Raw genomic sequence first — 17,275 nt, 5'->3', positions numbered from 1 at the left:
CATCTGATGCCCAACTCACAAAAATATTCAGAGGTGCATCCATGCTTATATCAAATGGTAAAACTTAGGTTATAAAAGCTGTATTTAACGCTGTTTTCAGCTATTTGTATTTATCATCTAATTTTAATTACGTGCATTTAGTCTAATAAAATAACAACATCAGTTGCTTTTGAGATCTGCTTTTCTATGGAAACCCCAAAAAAGAAGACTGCATAAGTGCTTTATCATTTTTTACCTAAACTTGAAGCCTTTCCTAACCCTAAAATCGAATCAGTGCGATGCTTCTGTACCCTCATGACTGTGAATATTTGTTCCATCAACTACACGAGTTGGAGATTTGCTTGGATGTAAACAAGAAACTCGGTTTTTGACTGATCCAACCTATGGCCAGAAGCGTGAGAGTACAGACAAGTAAGTAAGTGAGGTCTCATTATCAGCCTTCAAACAAAGAAAGGTATTTTTCTCAGGATATTTCTCACACGGTATTTATTTAGCACATAACCATCTGACACCAGACCAAATGAAGGCACGAGTCAACTTTTTTTTTTAATATTTATTTATTCATTTGGTTGCGCCGCATCTTAGTGGTGGCTCGCAGGCTCCTTAGTTGTGGCATGCATACTCTTAGTTGTGGCATGCATGTGGGATCTAGTTCCCTGACCAGGGATTGAACCCCGGCCCCCTGCATTTGGAGCACAGAGTCTTAACTACTGCACCACCAGGGAAGTCCCTCATTGTAGTTTTGACTTGCATTTCTCTAATAATTAGCCATATTGAGCATCTTTTCATGTGCCTGTTGGCCATCTGTATGTCTTTTTTGGATAAATGTCTTGTTTAGATCTTCTGCCCATTTTTTGATACAGTTGTTTGGTTTTTTTGTTACTAAGTTCCATGAGCTGTTTATATATTTTGGAAATTAAGCCCTTGTCGGTTGCATCCTTTGCAAATATTTTCTCCCAGTCCGCAGGTTATTTTTTCGCTTTGTTTATGGCTTCCTTTGCTGTGCAAAAGCTTTTACATTTGATTAGGTCCAATTTGCTTACTTTTGTCTTTATTTATTTTGCCTTGGGAGACTGACCTAAGAAAACGTTGCTACGATTTATGTCAGAAAATGTTCTGCCTATGTTCTTTCTAGGAGTTTTATGTTGTCATGTCATATTTAAGTTAAGCCATTTTCATTTTATTTTTGTGTATGATGTAAGGGAGTGTTCTAACTTCATTGATTTACATGCGTATAATACAGTTTTAACATGTATTAAACCTTGTGTAATATTTAAATAACTTTCAACAAAACTAGAGAAGGATTAACAGTGAGCTAAAACTGTGTATTCGTATTCTTACTGTTCACACTGATTAGGATTGGTGATAAAATACTAGATGCTCTCCACTTGGACTATGGTACTTCCTTGATAATTGTTCCAGGGTTTCATAGGGGAGCATTACACTTTAAAGCAGGTGTTCTCAACCTTGGCTGAAAATAGGAACCACCGAGACGTTTTGAAAAATACTGATGCCTGGGTACTGATTTAATTCATCTGGAATAAAGTCTGGGCTTTAGGAGTTGTAAAAACTCCCCAGGTGTTTCTTGTCTGCAGCTTAGGTTGCAAACCACTACTTTACCCTTGCTTCTCAAAGCCTGGTTCATGAACCAATACCATTCATACCACTTGAAAACTTGTTAGAAATGCAGGTCAGGCCTCACCTCAGACCTCCTGAATCACAATCTGCATTTTAACGAGATCCATATGTGCACCTATTAAAGTCTGAGAAGACTGCTTTATACTATAACCTGTGGAGAACTATTCTCCTAAGTGGCCGCAATTCTTAGTGGTGAATCCTCTACAAAATTACATCAAGCAAGACATGTTGTGAAGTTTTTGTTTCTTTATTTGGGTTTTTGCTTGTTTTACAAAGGTATGTAAGGTTATGGTACAAGCAACACAAAACTATTGGATATGCAGGAGTCTTGGAGCCCAGCCTAGGTTCCCTTTAGGCTGCCACTTGAGACACATTTATTTTTATTTCTATACTGCTTTAAATCCTGGGCAGGCTAGAGCTTTTCCCATTATATCTCTTAGTCCTTTAGGAAACAGAACGAAGACTTGTTAATAACTCATTCCTTAGGAACAACCCCCGAGTTCAAAGTAAACTACACCCAGGCAGCTTTCTGATACCAGCATTACGCACTACTTCCCCCTGTGCGCAGGCATCCTTTGTGCTCCTCCCAATCCTGTCTTGGAGTGCTGCTTTTCAGTCGGAACACACCCTGATGGATATTCTGCTTATTAAAATGTTCAACTGATTCTGTACTGAATGGTAAAGATCACTGCCCGAGCAGCCCAAGCAAGGGTCCCAGTCACTCTTCTGAAACCCCAGACTGCCCTGTTGCCTCTCTAGAAGCGGAGGGCTCACTTCCAGCCCAGCCAAGAGCTCTAGGACCCTGCACCAGGCCTCTAGTTGCTATCCCTTCTGATTGATCAGTGTTTGCATACCTCCCTGCTGCTTTGATGAAATCAGAGTTTCTTGTCTCATCATTTTTTCTCATTCTTTTCTGTTGTCACACTTTAGTGTTTAATAACTTTTTTATTTGTTCTGCATACCTGTATGCCACAAGTCTCTCATGTATCTTTGACTTTAATATATCCCAGTGGTTCTTAACGTGTGGTCTCCAGGCCAGCAGATCATCATCACCTGGTACATGTTAAAAATGCAAATTCTCCAACCCACTCCAGATCCACTGAACGGGAAACTGGTGTGAGGCCCAGGAATCTGTGTTTTAATAGGCTCAAGCATTTCTGATGCTCACTGAAGTAGAAGAACCTATGATTCACCACGTTTTCAAAGCCCCCTATCAAGTGTCAAACTTTGTAATTTGTGTTTTAGTGTTACTACTGAGTTTGTTACATTTTGTATGATGTATAAAATTTATTGGAGATATGGACCAACTAGATTTGCAAGTTTAAGTTGCGATTCCATTTTGGGAAGGGTAGTGGATGGTATAAGCAATATAGTAGTTTAAAAAATGAGTTTCCATGAGGGAAAGAGTATCACTAGGTTGATAGAGATTAATTTTAATTTTGAGGGTATACCTTTGAATTAATTCAGTCAATTGGAAATTAGTATGTTAGTGAGAATAGCTAACACTGAGCATAACAGGGACTTGCTGTTTCTTGAAATGATGATGATGTTCTTTCTATCAGTGGCAGTTTCTCTGTTTTTTGTGGGTTGACATTCCAGATGGGAAGATAATTTTTATCAAATTTCTGCTATGTGTCAAGGATCATTAGTGGTGTCTTCACAAATTATCTCAATCCTCAAACCACCATGAGATAGATGTACCCCGATTTTACTAGTGAAATTGAAGCCCAAAAGTAGATAATAGTATTGATTTTATAAATTTACTCAGGGAACCACTGAAGTTTTAGAGCCTGAAGGGAGCTAACAACTTCTTTACTCCTATTTGTTCTTTTTACAAATGAAGAAAATGCAAGGTTAAGTGATTTGGGCACCATTTTGCTAGCTAGCTGGGACTAAAACAAACACACCTGATTTTAAATATGTATAAAATGTAAATAGTATGGAATCCTGAGGTTGCCAGCCTATTCATTCATTAACAAATAGCTGGCATTGTTTGGAGTTGGGGAAAACATATTCTTTAGATAGAATTTAAAATATTTATCTCAAATCTCCCAAAATAAACAAAATGAAACGATACCACACTCTGCTTATTCACATGGCTTGGCGTAAGACAGAGCATATGTACTTGACTTGGCCATATCAGCATTTAGGGCTAGGTCACATAGCTAACATTTTGTACAAAGCATCAGAATGCCTTTACTCTCATATTTGTAGACTTGGACAAATTTAGAATTCCTTCTGTTTAATCAAATCGGAATCTTTCATTTTGGTTAAATCAAAGTCTTATATTTGGAGTTAATTGGGATAAGCTTCTGAGTCCTCTGTAACAATCAGTTTCTCCAAACGATATAGTTAAACATAAATCATTCTAAGACAATATATTCTAAGACAGAAGTATCAGTGCATGTACCTTTAAATGACGGCAGTAAGAACCACTGCATATACAATCTGTGACTAAAGTTTCTACACAGCCTAAAAGTGGGAAGTGAGAGCAAACAAAGTGACCATGAACTTGCCATCCTTTAGGGGGTTAGCAGAGTTCTACCTTTACATTGCAGCCAAACTGAAAAATAAGGGGAGCTGGCATCAGTTTCTTACACCCATGCAAATATCCCAGTTCTTTCACAATATCAGAAAGATGCTTAATGCCCTAATATACAGGTTCATTGCCAGTAAGAATTGCTCTGCTGCTTGTTATTACATGACTAATTCCTGTAATGTTTTAACCAGGACCTTTGCAACGTGTCAGTTTCTTTCATCCCATGCTTCAGGAGTTGCTGAGAGCCTCTGCGGCAAGCCCAGCGCCCCTTTGTTTGAGGTGTCGCCAGTGTGACTGAAGGAACCCCTCCAAAGGCCCAGGGAGTGGATCTGGAGGCTTCATACAAACAGCTTGAATTCTCAGGTTGGCCAAAACTCCTAAGAGTAGAAGAAGAGGAGATACCTCCTCTTCAGTGTTTCCCAAATCTGGCTGTTAATCAGTCATTGAGGAGTTTTTTAAAAATACGGGTTCCTAGACAACACTTTGAAGGTCATATACCAGGATTTTATTAATCATATGTGTATCGAGCACTTACAGCATAATTGGTCGTATTGTAGATCCTGTCTACAAATTCCTGATCCCCTGAACCCTCACAGCAGCTCTGTGTGGTAGGTACTACTGTTTTGAGATGAGGCAATAGAGGCACAGTGATGTTCTTACCTGAGTTCATGCAGCAAGGGAAGGGCAGAGCCAGGATTCAAACTCAGGCTGTCTGGCTCTAGAACACACATTCTTAACATTCTGCTGCCCCTGGGTCACTTGAGAAGGTGACACAGGCAGCACGCTTCCTCACCGTCCACCTCAGAGCTTAGGATAGAACCATATGGCAATAGCAATGAAGCTGTTATTAGAGAGAGAGAGAGAGGGAGGGAGGGAGGGAGAGACAGGAAAAGAGAGAGAGAGGGCAGAGAGAGAAAGAGAGAGGGAAGGAGAGAGAAAGAAAGGAAGGAAGGGAGGAAGATAGAGGTATATATAGATGCCCGATGGGAGCAAGGGAGTAGGTTAACTATAAAGGGCTAGCCAGAGGGAGGCTTTTGTGGTGCTGAAAAAGTTCTGTGTCTTTATTGTGGTGCCACTCACACAGATCTACAATATACAGGATAAAATGACAACTCTGCCATTGTCAGTTGCCTGGTTTTGATGTTATACTGTAGTGTAAGATAGGACCCCTGGGGAAACGGTGATCTGTACACAGGGCTGCTCTGTTCTATTTTTGCAATTACTTGTGAACCTATAATCATTTCAAAATTAAAAGTTTTTAAAAATCCTTTGCCTCCCTTTGGCAAGCCCCAGGTCAATTAGGGGGCTGTCTCCTTAAGATCAGCTCAAAGAGAGATTGTGCTTGGAAGACTAAACCTTCACTTAAGGGCAAGAGAAGTGCAGTGGGTCTGGGCAGAGCAGCAGTTCGACAGCAGTGGTGGTGGCAGCTGAGCGCAGTCACCACTAACAGAGGCAAGCACCTCACTGACTGCAAAGAGGGGGCTGAAACATGTTGCTTATGTCTTGCAGTGATTCCCAAGTGCCCAGTGCCCAGGTGGCTTAAATAAGAACCTCTGGGGAGAGAGCTAAGCAAATGCGCAGAATCCCTGTCCCCCATCTAGAGACTCTGCAGGTCAAGGACAGGGTCCTGTAGTCTTTGTCGAAAAGCTTCCCTAGGGGACGTGGGTTTGAGAATCTCAGCTTAAGGGGCAGCTGATAAAGCTGAATCCCAGTAACATCTCAGGAGTCCACCACCACAGGGACTATAACCCAAGCCCTTGGTTTTCATATGGTTGGTATGGCTCAGAGACAAGCATTCTATTCATAAAACCATCTAAAGTGTATATCCTTTTCTGAATGTTATGTATAAACAACGAAATATTACAATGGATTTTTTTCTGTTGCCTCTCTGCTATTTGGTTATTTACCCATTTTCTTATGGCAGAAATATAATTACAGACACCAACATAATTCTGTTATAGGTACAAATGTTTTAGGATTCAAAGGCCATTAGGTACTGCTGCTAAATTAAGAATGGTTTTGACTACAAGTAACAATAATTGACCAACAAACAGGGATCTATTTGTCTCAGATAGCAAGAAATCTAGACATAGGGAGTTGCTGGTATTGGTCCCGCAGCTCAAGAATTGGGGCTGACACCTCTGTTGTTCTCTTGGCCTTTCCTTCATGGCTCCAGCCTCTCTGCATTCAAGACTGGATAGAGGGGAAGGGGCAGGACCACTGGCATTCTGCTGCTGTCTCACTGGCCAGAACAGTATCCCATGGCTACTCCTAGCTGCAAAGGAGGCTAGAAAATTGTGTATTTTGCTTTAGGCAAGAAAGGAAAATGGGGAGGGATTGGGTGTTGGGAGAGCTAACCTACAGCATCCGCCACAGCTTTCAAATCAAATTTTAACAAACACTTTAATTAAATGTAGAAACAGCTGATCAGATATACAATAATAAATCGTCAGAAAATACTGATATGAAGGTTAGGCATAAAACTCTCCACTGTCAATAATTACACATTGTTGTATTGGTCTTTCGTTCTCTGTTGGAACCAATTCTAGTTGATGAAGAACATCTGTTCCTTCAATCAATTGCCTATATAGGAGAAAAAAATGGACAATTCAGTCAGTCATAAATTTTCACATTTAGCTTCCATTCCTAAATTGAGTCCTATCTAGCTTAGCTAAGGCTGTTTCCTACAAATTAAATTAACATCAGTCATAAATATCTTAAATAGCTCTAGATATGTCCACTTTGCCATGCTCCTCCACACCTGCTCCGGGACCCTTCCAGTCTGTTATCCTCACTGCCATCAGAGCGATCTTTTCAAAATGCTAATGTGGTCTCACCTCCCCCACTTAAAACACTTCAATAATTTCCCATCATCCTTATGATAAAGACCAAAGGCCTCTCCCATGGCCGGCCTCCCCACTCCCCTTGAGGGTGCCTTGCAGCATGCTCCCTTGCTCTGTCGGTTCCAGCCAGACTGGCTCTCAGCACTTCAGCCACCGCCCCATGTGCCCTTCCTGCCACAGCTGTCTCCTTTGCTCTTGCCTCCCTCTGTCCCCTGGCCTGGTCACCTCCTGGCCTTCCTTCAGATCTTAGCCATCACTACCTTGGGGAATGTTTCCCAGACACCGCCCCCCTCCCCGCCCCGCTTATGTCAAGTTCCCCCTCTCCCTTATAGGAGTGATCAGGGATAAATTTGACATTTATTTCTATGCTTCTTGGATTAATTTCTGATTCTCCCCTGAGGGCAGAGACCTTTCCCATAACCTCACCACCAACATCTAAATAGTCATAAAGTCTTTTTGAATCTAATTTCCAAATATCTGTTGAATTTTTCCATTTATCCCCTGCTCATCTGTACTGCCAGTGCCTTAGACTAGGACTTCCAGCCAATTAATTCCTCACTTCTGCTAAAAAGAGATTTTTTTCAGAACAAGAACCTGGTCATGTTGCTCCCAATTTAAATGCTTTTGCTTAGTGCTCAGTACCTAGCACAGAGTGGGCACCTCATTGCCATCCACTGAATACATGAATAAAAGACAGCCCAGAGCCATGCTAGTTTGGGTCTCTGTACATGTTCGCTGGCCACAAGCCAGAACTCCCTGAGTGGAACTAGACTTCTGATGGTTCTCTCAACTAAAAAAAGGCAGCAGAGGCCAGAGAGATAGCTCTAAACATAGGACTGTGCCCTCTGCCAGTATTTGGGTTGAAGCAGTGGTTAAGGGGAAGGTGCAATTTCCATTTCATGATCCTTTATGGGGACAGTGTCAGTGCTGACACTGACCATCTCTAGTCATTTCTTTTCTGGGGGGCTCTATTTTTGCCATCCCAATTAGAAAACATGACACAGAGCAGGACACAATATACATTCTGAGGATGAAGAGCAGGGAATAAATGGACAGATTCACCTCTGTCCAAAGAGGCTGTGAAGGGCTTCCCTGGTGGTGCAGTGGTTGAGAGTCCGCCTGCCGATGCAGGGGACACGGGTTCGTGCCCCAGTCCAGGAAGATCCCACATGCGTGGAGCGGCTGGGCGTGTGAGCCATGGCCGCTGAGCCTGAGCGTCCGGAGCCTGTGCTCCACAACGGGAGAGGCCACAACAGTGAGAGGCCCGTGTACCGCAAAAAAAACAAAAAACAAAAAAACCCCAAGAGGCTGTGAAGCCTATTCTCCATATTGGTTTCACAAATACTGAATGAGCATCTACTGTGTGCCCCTTTCCACTGTGACAGGTGTTAGGGCACAAAGTAAGTGAGACTCAGTTCCTATTCCAAGTTGTTCACAGTGTGCCAAGAGGACAAAGAGGCAGTTTGATTTTGGTAGTTAGGGGGGGTATTTCTGACCTAAGCCTTGAACAGGAGTTTGGCAGACTGAAGGAAGGCAGAACGTAACAAGACAAGCAAAGGCCCAGAGGCTGTTCTGGGAGGGATGGTACTCTGGTCTGACTGCAGCTCAGCTGCCCTGTTCAAAGCTTCCAAATCTACATCTCTAGCCCTTGCCCAGCTTGAATACCTACTCCTGGTATTCAGGAGCTGCCATCTGCCTGTCATACAGGTATCTTCACTTGAAACATAACTTGTCCATCTTGAATTCATGATCTTCTCTCCCATATCCTCCTTCTTGTATTCTCTACTGCAGTGAATGGCACCAGCCATCCACTCAGTTCCAAAATCCTAGGAGTTCCTCCAGATCTTCACTGCCCAATATGGTAGCCAATAGCCACAGGTGGCTATCTAAATTAAATTAAATTAATTAAATGTAGTTCCTCAGTTGCACTGGCCACATATCAAGTGCTAAGTGGCTTATGTGGCTAGCGGCTGTTATATTGGGCAGCACAGATCATAGTACATTACCATCACTGCGGAAAGTTCTATTAGATACCATTGCTCTATACCTTTCCCATAACCTCACCACCAACATCTAAATAGTCATAAAGTCTTTTTGAATCTAATTTCCAAATATCTGTTGAATTTTTCCATTTATCCCCTGCTCATCTGTACTGCCAGTGCCTTAGGCTAGGACTTTATTTATGGCCTACTATTACCATCGCTTCTTTTTTTTTTTTTTAAACATCTTTATTGGAGTATAATTGCTTTACAATGGTGTGTTAGTTGCTGCTGTATAACAAAGTGAATCAGCTATACATATACATATATCCCCATATCTCCTCCCTCTTGTGTCTCCCTCCCACCCTCCCTATCCCACCCCTCTAGGTGGTTACCATCGCTTCTTAACTGGCCTTTCTACCTTCATTTTCATCCTTTGCCAATTAATTCCTCACTTCTGCTAAAAAGAGATTTTTTTCAGAACAAGAACCTGGTCATGTTGCTCCCAATTTAAAATTCTCCATGGCTTCCCAGCCCCTTCAGGTGGGGGCCTGTGCTCAGCAGCATGGCACCCACAGCCCTTTGAGAGCCAGGACTTGGCTGTCTCATCTTCTCCAGCCTCTGCTCTCTCCATTTCCCCCTGGGCTCTAAGCTCTAGCCAAACTAGATGACTGGTAGATAGGATACTCCTTAGGGCCTCTCTACAGAGGTTCTTCACTCTTTCTAAAATTTATTTTACTCACTTTGCTTTCCAGCCTTCTCTATCTGGCTAACTTCTACATGACTTTCAGTACCCATTTCACCTTCTCATGAAGCTTCCCGTGACTCCTCCCCACTTTAGGGGTCCCTTATAATGAAATTAATTCCTCCCCAGCACTATCCCCAATGTATACCCCTTTGACCTATGTATGTGTGAATGGAGATCTTACAGGCTTGTATTTTGATATTCTTTCCCTGTGAAACCACAGGGCAGGGCCATCAACAAGACTGTGGGTTGATGCAATCTCCCCTAAAGGGCATTCCCAGTGTCATCCATCTGAAGACAAGGCAAGTTCATGTACCAGAAACTAGGGCTTGGAAGGAGGGTCTGTCTCAAATAGGAAAGGAAACTTCTGTATCTCTCTGGACCTTGGTAACCATGTCTGGGCTTCTGGAAGCTCAGATAAACCTGCGGGTGCTCTGTGATGATAGGGAAGAGAAAGCATCTTCCACTAGAGGCAGTTCTACAGCAGGGAAGGAGGGTAGTTATATTTTGAAGGAGTTAGTTATATTTTGTCAGATTATCTAGTTGCCTATTATGGTATTACTTTTCTGCTTCTCCCCTAGCGTTCTGTCAGGTCTTGTTTAAATATTTCAGCCCAGACTCAGCTGTTACTTGGAGGCTTAAGGGAAAAAAATTGAGATTATACTTAGGCTAGAGCAATAAAAGCAGTGCAGCGCCTCCCTGAGGCCAGTGTGTTGGTGATAACGAATTAGTGCAAGAGATTCCCCTAAAGATGAATCACAGGGAAAAAGGCAATCGCCAAAAGGAGACCAAGCACTCCTCCTCTCCACTACCATCCTGTAGGATCTGCACTGGCTTTTACTAAGGAGTTGGAGGGTACTTATTGCCTTGCCCTCTCTCCTGTATTCCCAGTGCACTCTTTACAGGGCTTGCATGTTCATGTCTCACCGTCACAGTTGTTGGGTTTTCCAACACACTATATAGGCTCCCCGAAGGGCGGAAGTTGTGCCACATCACTCTTGCCCCAGGACTGAGCACCGGGACTAGCACTTGTTAGGTGCCTAATAGAATGCTGGTTGAATGAATGGGTCAGAAGGCCAGCAGCAGTGAAGGCTGAAAAAAGATGTGGGGCCAGAGGATGGAGGACCTGGAATGCCGCTCTGAACTCTAGGCTCTATGCATCTGGGGGTGGAAGTGGTGAAGGAGTCACTAAATTTTTTAATAGTAGTCATGTTTGCATTTGAGAAAGGTACCTTTTGGAAGGATATAAAGGATCACCTAAGCATATGGTTGAGGGCAAGGTACTACCAGCAAGATGACGGGAAGATATTTAAAAGATCTAAGAAATTGTAAGAATTATTTGGATTTAAAAAATAATTGAAGAATGCATTTTCAAAATCAGAATATAGTTTATTAAGACCAGGGAAAATGGAGGAAAATGCATTATTTTAGCTTATGTAGCTGTTAAAATCATCTCTTTAAAGAAATCTCCTTTGGATGAAAATATACTTTCTGCTTTTTTCAACCTGGAAATATCACCTGCATTACACTGAAGGAATAATTGTGCTTAAATTTTTTTTTAAATTGTGCTTAAAATTAACATTGGCCTGGAATTTTTTCTGAGGATGAAGAGTCAGTAATTATCCCTGTGGAGTAGCTGGAATAATCTAATATTCAGAAAAGTTCTGACACCTTATACATCATTTCAGGAAAGACAAAGTAAGCTTCAATTTATATTCATTTCAGTAATCAAACAGATATGAAACACGGGAGTGATGAAAAGTATAGTCACCATCCATATTAGGTCCACATGCCTGTAAGCATCTTGCTAATAATATTCTAGTAATTATTACCTGAGATATTTCCATATTTTAAATTGCTCAGTAAAAATAAAGTTACTTGTAGCTTGGATGATTTTATCTCTCTCTTCACAGTGTTCATGGACAATTACATAAATGGCTTCACCTCACTTCTGCATCTAAATATATCTACATTATTAAGAGCTATGGTGTTATTCGTAGTTAAAAGAATTGACAATATCCTTGAGGCTGAAGATCCATAGAAGGATGGATGATGGATGGATGGATGGATGGACAGGACATTATACTGGCTGTGCCTAAATGGTTTCCATGCTTATTATAGATAGCAAGCTTCTTATGAAATACTTATTTCTGAACATGTTTGTCTACAGTATTTGTATTACTTTGGCTTTTAAATTCTATTTTTAGTTACCCGTAGACTATGTACAATACTTACCCGCATCTTTTTGAACCACATTTTTACATATATGAATATTATATAGACGAACTTACAATGCACATACCCAAAAGCCACATATTTTCTATCTAGATAGGGAGTTGCTTGTAGTGTGATGTAGAATTGTGACCCATTGCTGTGATGGCCTTTGTTGACCATTCCAAGAACTCCCCTTTTATTATGAGGGATTGAGAAGTTTTCATCTAGAAAAGACAATATGCAATAGGTCACTAAAATATTTCTATTTTCTTGATTGATACTAATACATAAAGCACAAACAATGCTTGGTAACAAGGGTTCTCAATCATATTTAGCAGTATATTCCAAATTGTAAATATTCTATTTGTTTCATATTACTTTCACTCAAGTGGGCTGTTAAAAAAGAGAAGCTGGAAAGTCTTAGACCTATTTGAGTATTTACCTTTAGTTTATCATTAATATAGCTAAAAACAAGTGTGCTAAGAAAATGTAAAAAGAAGAACTTGAAATTAATAAAATAAAAGGAAGCACATACCTTTTTTTAGGAATAAAAGTCAGCAAACATTCTTGTATTGTTTTGGCAGTAATATTTTATTCAAACTATCAATGTGATATTAAAAATGACTCCTTGCAAACAAACAAACAAAAAAATGACTCCTTGGAGAAACCTTTCACAGACAGACCCTTCCCCTCACAGCATCTTCTGCAGACCTCTATTATAGTCTTTAAAACACTTTATGTAATTGTTTACAGGCTGTTTCATGATTGTGAAGGCAGGGGTTTTATCTCATCATCGCTTTACCCCCAGGGCCCCCTAGCACATTACTTGGCACATGTGTGGCCTTAAATATTGATGATGAAAATAAGTTAATTTATGCTTATTTTTAGTAGTCTTTAAACAAATTTTAATTTCAAACCTTATATGGGTTGACCAAGATTTTGTGGAAAGTGATTTTTTTAGTGTAAGATTAATAAGTAAAAAAATTATATGGTGATTATTGGGCCACCATTTTCAGGAAGAACCATTTCCAGCATGAAATAAGATTTGCCTCCAAACTCAAAAACACAGAAGGAAGTAATAGAAGAGAAATTCAGTAAAAGTTTTCATTCAATAACTTTATCAAATTCTGGGAATAATTGAGAGATATGAATATTAACTGTCAAGATTTTCTTAAACTGCAATTGCTGACTATTCTTATTTTGAGTTTCAAAGCTAAGACAACAAAGCAATTAAGCCATATCTATGGTGGTTACTTTTAGCTTGTTAAACTGCACACTGAATAAAGACCTCTGAAATCTTATGAAATGAAAATAAAGTATTTTTGTGCAAATATATCTTTATAATTACATTGATACTCCATAATCATTTCAGTGGAATAGAGAATAGCCCATTAATTTCATAGAAAATCACATGGCATAGAAATCTGCCCAAGCAGAGATTCAGAGTTTTAACAAAATGGTATTTGTCATTGCTCTTAGATATTATGATCAATTTTTCTTAAATTCTGAAAGTGACTGGAAAGAAAATTTATAGAGTTATAACATTTTTACCAAAAATTCTGTGATTATGGGAGAACTTTTAAAGCATTAAGGGTTTAACTTTGTTTGAAATAGAAATCAGAATTCACCTGCTGAAGAAAATCAGTTTCTGAATTTATTTAATATAAAACTCATTCTGATGTTTATAATAAAAGCAACTACTGCTTTCTCAAGTTTGGGGAAACTGCCTCTATTCTCTCTGGTAAGGGAATAAGCAGACAATTTGGGACATTTCTATATAATTTTCTGAAGACAATAATGTCAAGTAGAAATTGGACTTGAATCCTGCAACATCAATTTTTTAAACCTACTGCCCTAATTTTACCAGCATATTTAAATAATAATAGCGATTCACTAATTACTTATTGTTATATAAAAGTAAATTGGGTATGCTACCTAGCATTCTTAAACTGCTTTAATGAAATATTTTATTTTTTATATTTTTAATTGAAGTATAGTTAACTTACAGTATTATATTAGTTTCAGGTGTACAGCGTAGTGATTCAGTATTTTTACAGATTATATTCCATTAAAAGTTATTACAAGATAATGGCTATAATTCCTGTGCTATATAAGATACCCTTGTTGTTCTTCTGTTTTATACATAGGGGTATGTATCTCTTAATCTCATATCTCTACCTTGCCCTTCCCCCCTTCCCTCTCCCCTCTGGTAACCACTAGTTTGTTTTCTATATCTGTGAGTCTGTCTCTGTTTTGTTATATATTCATTTGTATTATTTTTTAGATTCTACATATAAGTGATAACATACAGTATTTATCTTTCTTTGACTTATTTCACTAAGCATAATATTCTCTCAGTCCATTCACATTGCTACAAATGGCAGTATTTCATTCTTCTTTATGGCCGAGTAATATCCGATTGTGTGCATATATATATATATATGTGTGTGTGTGTGTGTGTGTGTGTATGTGTATATATATGTATGTGTATATATATATATATATATATATATATATATACACCACATCTTCTTTATCTATTTATCTGTTGCTGGACACTTAGGGTGCTTCCATAGCTTGGCTACTGTAAGTAGTGCTGCTTTGAACATTGGGGTGCATGTATCTTTTCAAATTAGTGTTCTTGTGTTTTCTGGATGTATACCAGGAGTGGAATTGCTGGATCATATTTTAGTTCTATTTTTATTTTTTTGAGGAACCTCCATACTGTTTTCCATAGTGGCTACACCAACTGCATTCCCACCAGTAGTGTACAAGGTTCTTTTTCTCCACATCCTCTCCAACATTTGATATTTGTAGACTTTTTGATGATGGCCATTCTGACTGGTGTGAAGTGATACCTCAGTGTAGTTTTGATTTGCATTTCTCTAATAATTAGTGATGTTGAGCATCTTTTCACCCGCCTCTTGGCCATCTGTATGTCTTCTTTGGAAAAATGTCTATTCCGGTCTTCTACCCATTTGATAGGGTTGTTTTCTTTTCTTTTCTTTTCTTTTTTTCATATGGAGTTGTATGAGCTGTTTACATGTTTTGGAGATATTAACCCCCATCAGTCATATCATTTGCAAATATCTTATCCCATTCAGTAGGTTGTCTCTTTATTTTGCAGATGTCTTCCTTAGCTGTGCAAAAGCTTTTAAGTTTAATTAGGCTATTTGTTTATTTTTGCTTTAATTTCTTTTGCCTTAAGAAACAAAGATGCAAAGCAATCTACAGATTTAATGCACTCCTTATCAAAATACCCATGACATTTTTCACAGAACTAGAACAAATAATCCTAAAATTCATATGGAACCACAAAATACCCCAAATTGCCAAAGCAACCTTGGAAAAAAAAGAACAAAGCTGGAGGTACCACCCTCCCAGACTTAAAATATACTACAAAACCACCGTAATCAAAACAGCATGGCACTGGCACAAAGATGGACACATAGATCAATGGATCAGAATAAAGAGCCCAGAAATAAATCCATGCACCCATGGTCAATTAATCTATGACAAAAGAGTCAAGAATATACAATGGAGAGGAGAAGAGGAGACAGTCTCTTCAATAAGCTGGGAAAACTGGACAGCTACATGTAAAACAATGAGATTAGAACATGCCCTCACACTATATACAAAAATAAACTCAAAATAGATTAAAGACCTAAATGTAAAACCTGAAACCATAAAACTCCTAGATGAGAACATAGGCAGAACACTCTTTGACACTGAAATATTTATTTTAAAACATGTTGATTGTGTACATGACGTTAGGAATAAATAGCCAAGTGTTTATCAGTACTTGAATGGATAGATTATTTGGGTATATTCATAATATTAAACAGTAGTGAAAATGAGAGAATTCCAGCTATAAACGACATGGATGAATCTCATAGGCAGTGATGAACGAAAGAAACAAGACACAAAGAATGCCTGCCATATGAGTCCATTTATATAAAGTCCAAAAATAGTCAATAACTCTGTTATTTAGGGATCCATACACAAGTGTTTAACAAGAAAAGCAAGGAAAAAGTCAGGTTAGTGGTTACCTCTAATAGGGAGATGGAGTTATTATTGAGGATGGACAAATGGGGTGCTTCTGGCATGCTGGCAGTTTTTCTTTCTTGACAAAGATGGTAATGTGGGGGGTTGCTTTATAATTTTTAAGTTTTTTTAAAATATATTTTTTAAAATATTTTTATTTATGTATTTACTTGGCTGCGCCTGGTCTCAGTTGCAGCATGCAAACTCTTAGTTGCAGCATGTGGGATCTAGTTCTCTGACCAGGGATCGAACCCAGGCCCCTTGCATTGGGGGTGCGGAGTCTTAGCCACTGGACCACAAGGGAAGTCCCTATAATTATTTTTAAATTGTACATATGCAGTTTCTCTATATAAGATAAATCTCACAATTAAAAACAATGAATAGCCCTTAAATGGCTACCCAGACCACATTATCTTCAGTTCTTATTTCTACTAAAAAATACTTTTGCATAACTTAGTTGCATTATTGAATATTGACAGTGCATCAGGCTCTGCTTTTTATTAATGTTTACTTTCATTTAAAGACAAGGAGGGACTTCCGTGGTGGCACAGTGGTTAAGAATCCGCCTGCCAATTCAGGGGACACCATTTCGAGCCCTGGTCCAGAAAGATCCCACATGCCACGGAGCAGCTAAGCCCGTGGGCCATAACTACTGAGCCTGGACTCTGGAGCCCGTGAGCCACAGCTACTGAAGCCCATGCTCCTAGAGCCTGTGTTCCGCCTGTTCGCACCTGTACTTTAATCTGTTTAAATGTCTGTCTGTACAAAAACACTAAAATCCTGGAGTGTGGAAACTTGGTCACATTATCTTTGTTTTCTACGGTCCTAGTACCATATCAGCACCTAACTAAGAGTTTAAAGTTCTATGAATAAATAAATGAGTGGTGTCACTTGAATGATTTCATTTGATAAAGCTGTCTCCACATGAATTTAGAAGGAAAACTAGCTTTTACTTTTCCCTTTTCCTTTGGCCATTGATTATTTTTTAAACCTTTTCATTGTATTAAAATATAGACACAAAAAGCCATGGAACACTATATTTAGAATTATTGTTAAAGTTATTATAAGGCAAATACCCTTTTAACCACCATTCAGACCAAGAAAAAGAACTTTGCCAGCCTTCCCTCCACAGGTTCTACCTCTATCCCTTTCTTTTTTTACACTTTATCTGTTAATGAACCTAAGCTATTTCACCTCTAGAATTTCTCCCAGGCCAGAGTTTGCCGATTGCACACACGGTGCAGTTCAACAGGTTTCTCTGTTCCCTGTCCTG

General features: G+C 39.3%; 1 protein-coding gene across 2 annotated transcripts in view; it reads right to left on the bottom strand.

Moving 5' to 3' along the window:
- Positions 1-6,561: 6,561 nt before the first annotated feature.
- The window catches only part of PPIL6 (peptidylprolyl isomerase like 6), a 34,242-nt gene continuing 23,528 nt past the window's right edge, over positions 6,562-17,275 (bottom strand). For both annotated transcript variants that reach the window (XM_067702405.1, XM_067702406.1), the window contains 2 exons: positions 12,047-12,182; positions 6,562-6,760 (listed from right to left, as the gene is read on the bottom strand). In XM_067702405.1, coding sequence (XP_067558506.1) covers positions 6,649-6,760; positions 12,047-12,182 — 248 coding nt within the window. In that variant the 3' untranslated portion in view covers positions 6,562-6,648. The remainder of the gene's footprint in view (positions 6,761-12,046; positions 12,183-17,275) is intronic.

Source organism: Pseudorca crassidens, chromosome 13, assembly GCF_039906515.1.
Source record: "Pseudorca crassidens isolate mPseCra1 chromosome 13, mPseCra1.hap1, whole genome shotgun sequence".
NCBI classification, from domain to species: Eukaryota; Metazoa; Chordata; class Mammalia; order Artiodactyla; family Delphinidae; genus Pseudorca; species Pseudorca crassidens.
The sequence above is the reverse complement of the archived record's forward strand: the minus strand, read 5'-3'. Positions and strand labels throughout refer to the sequence as shown.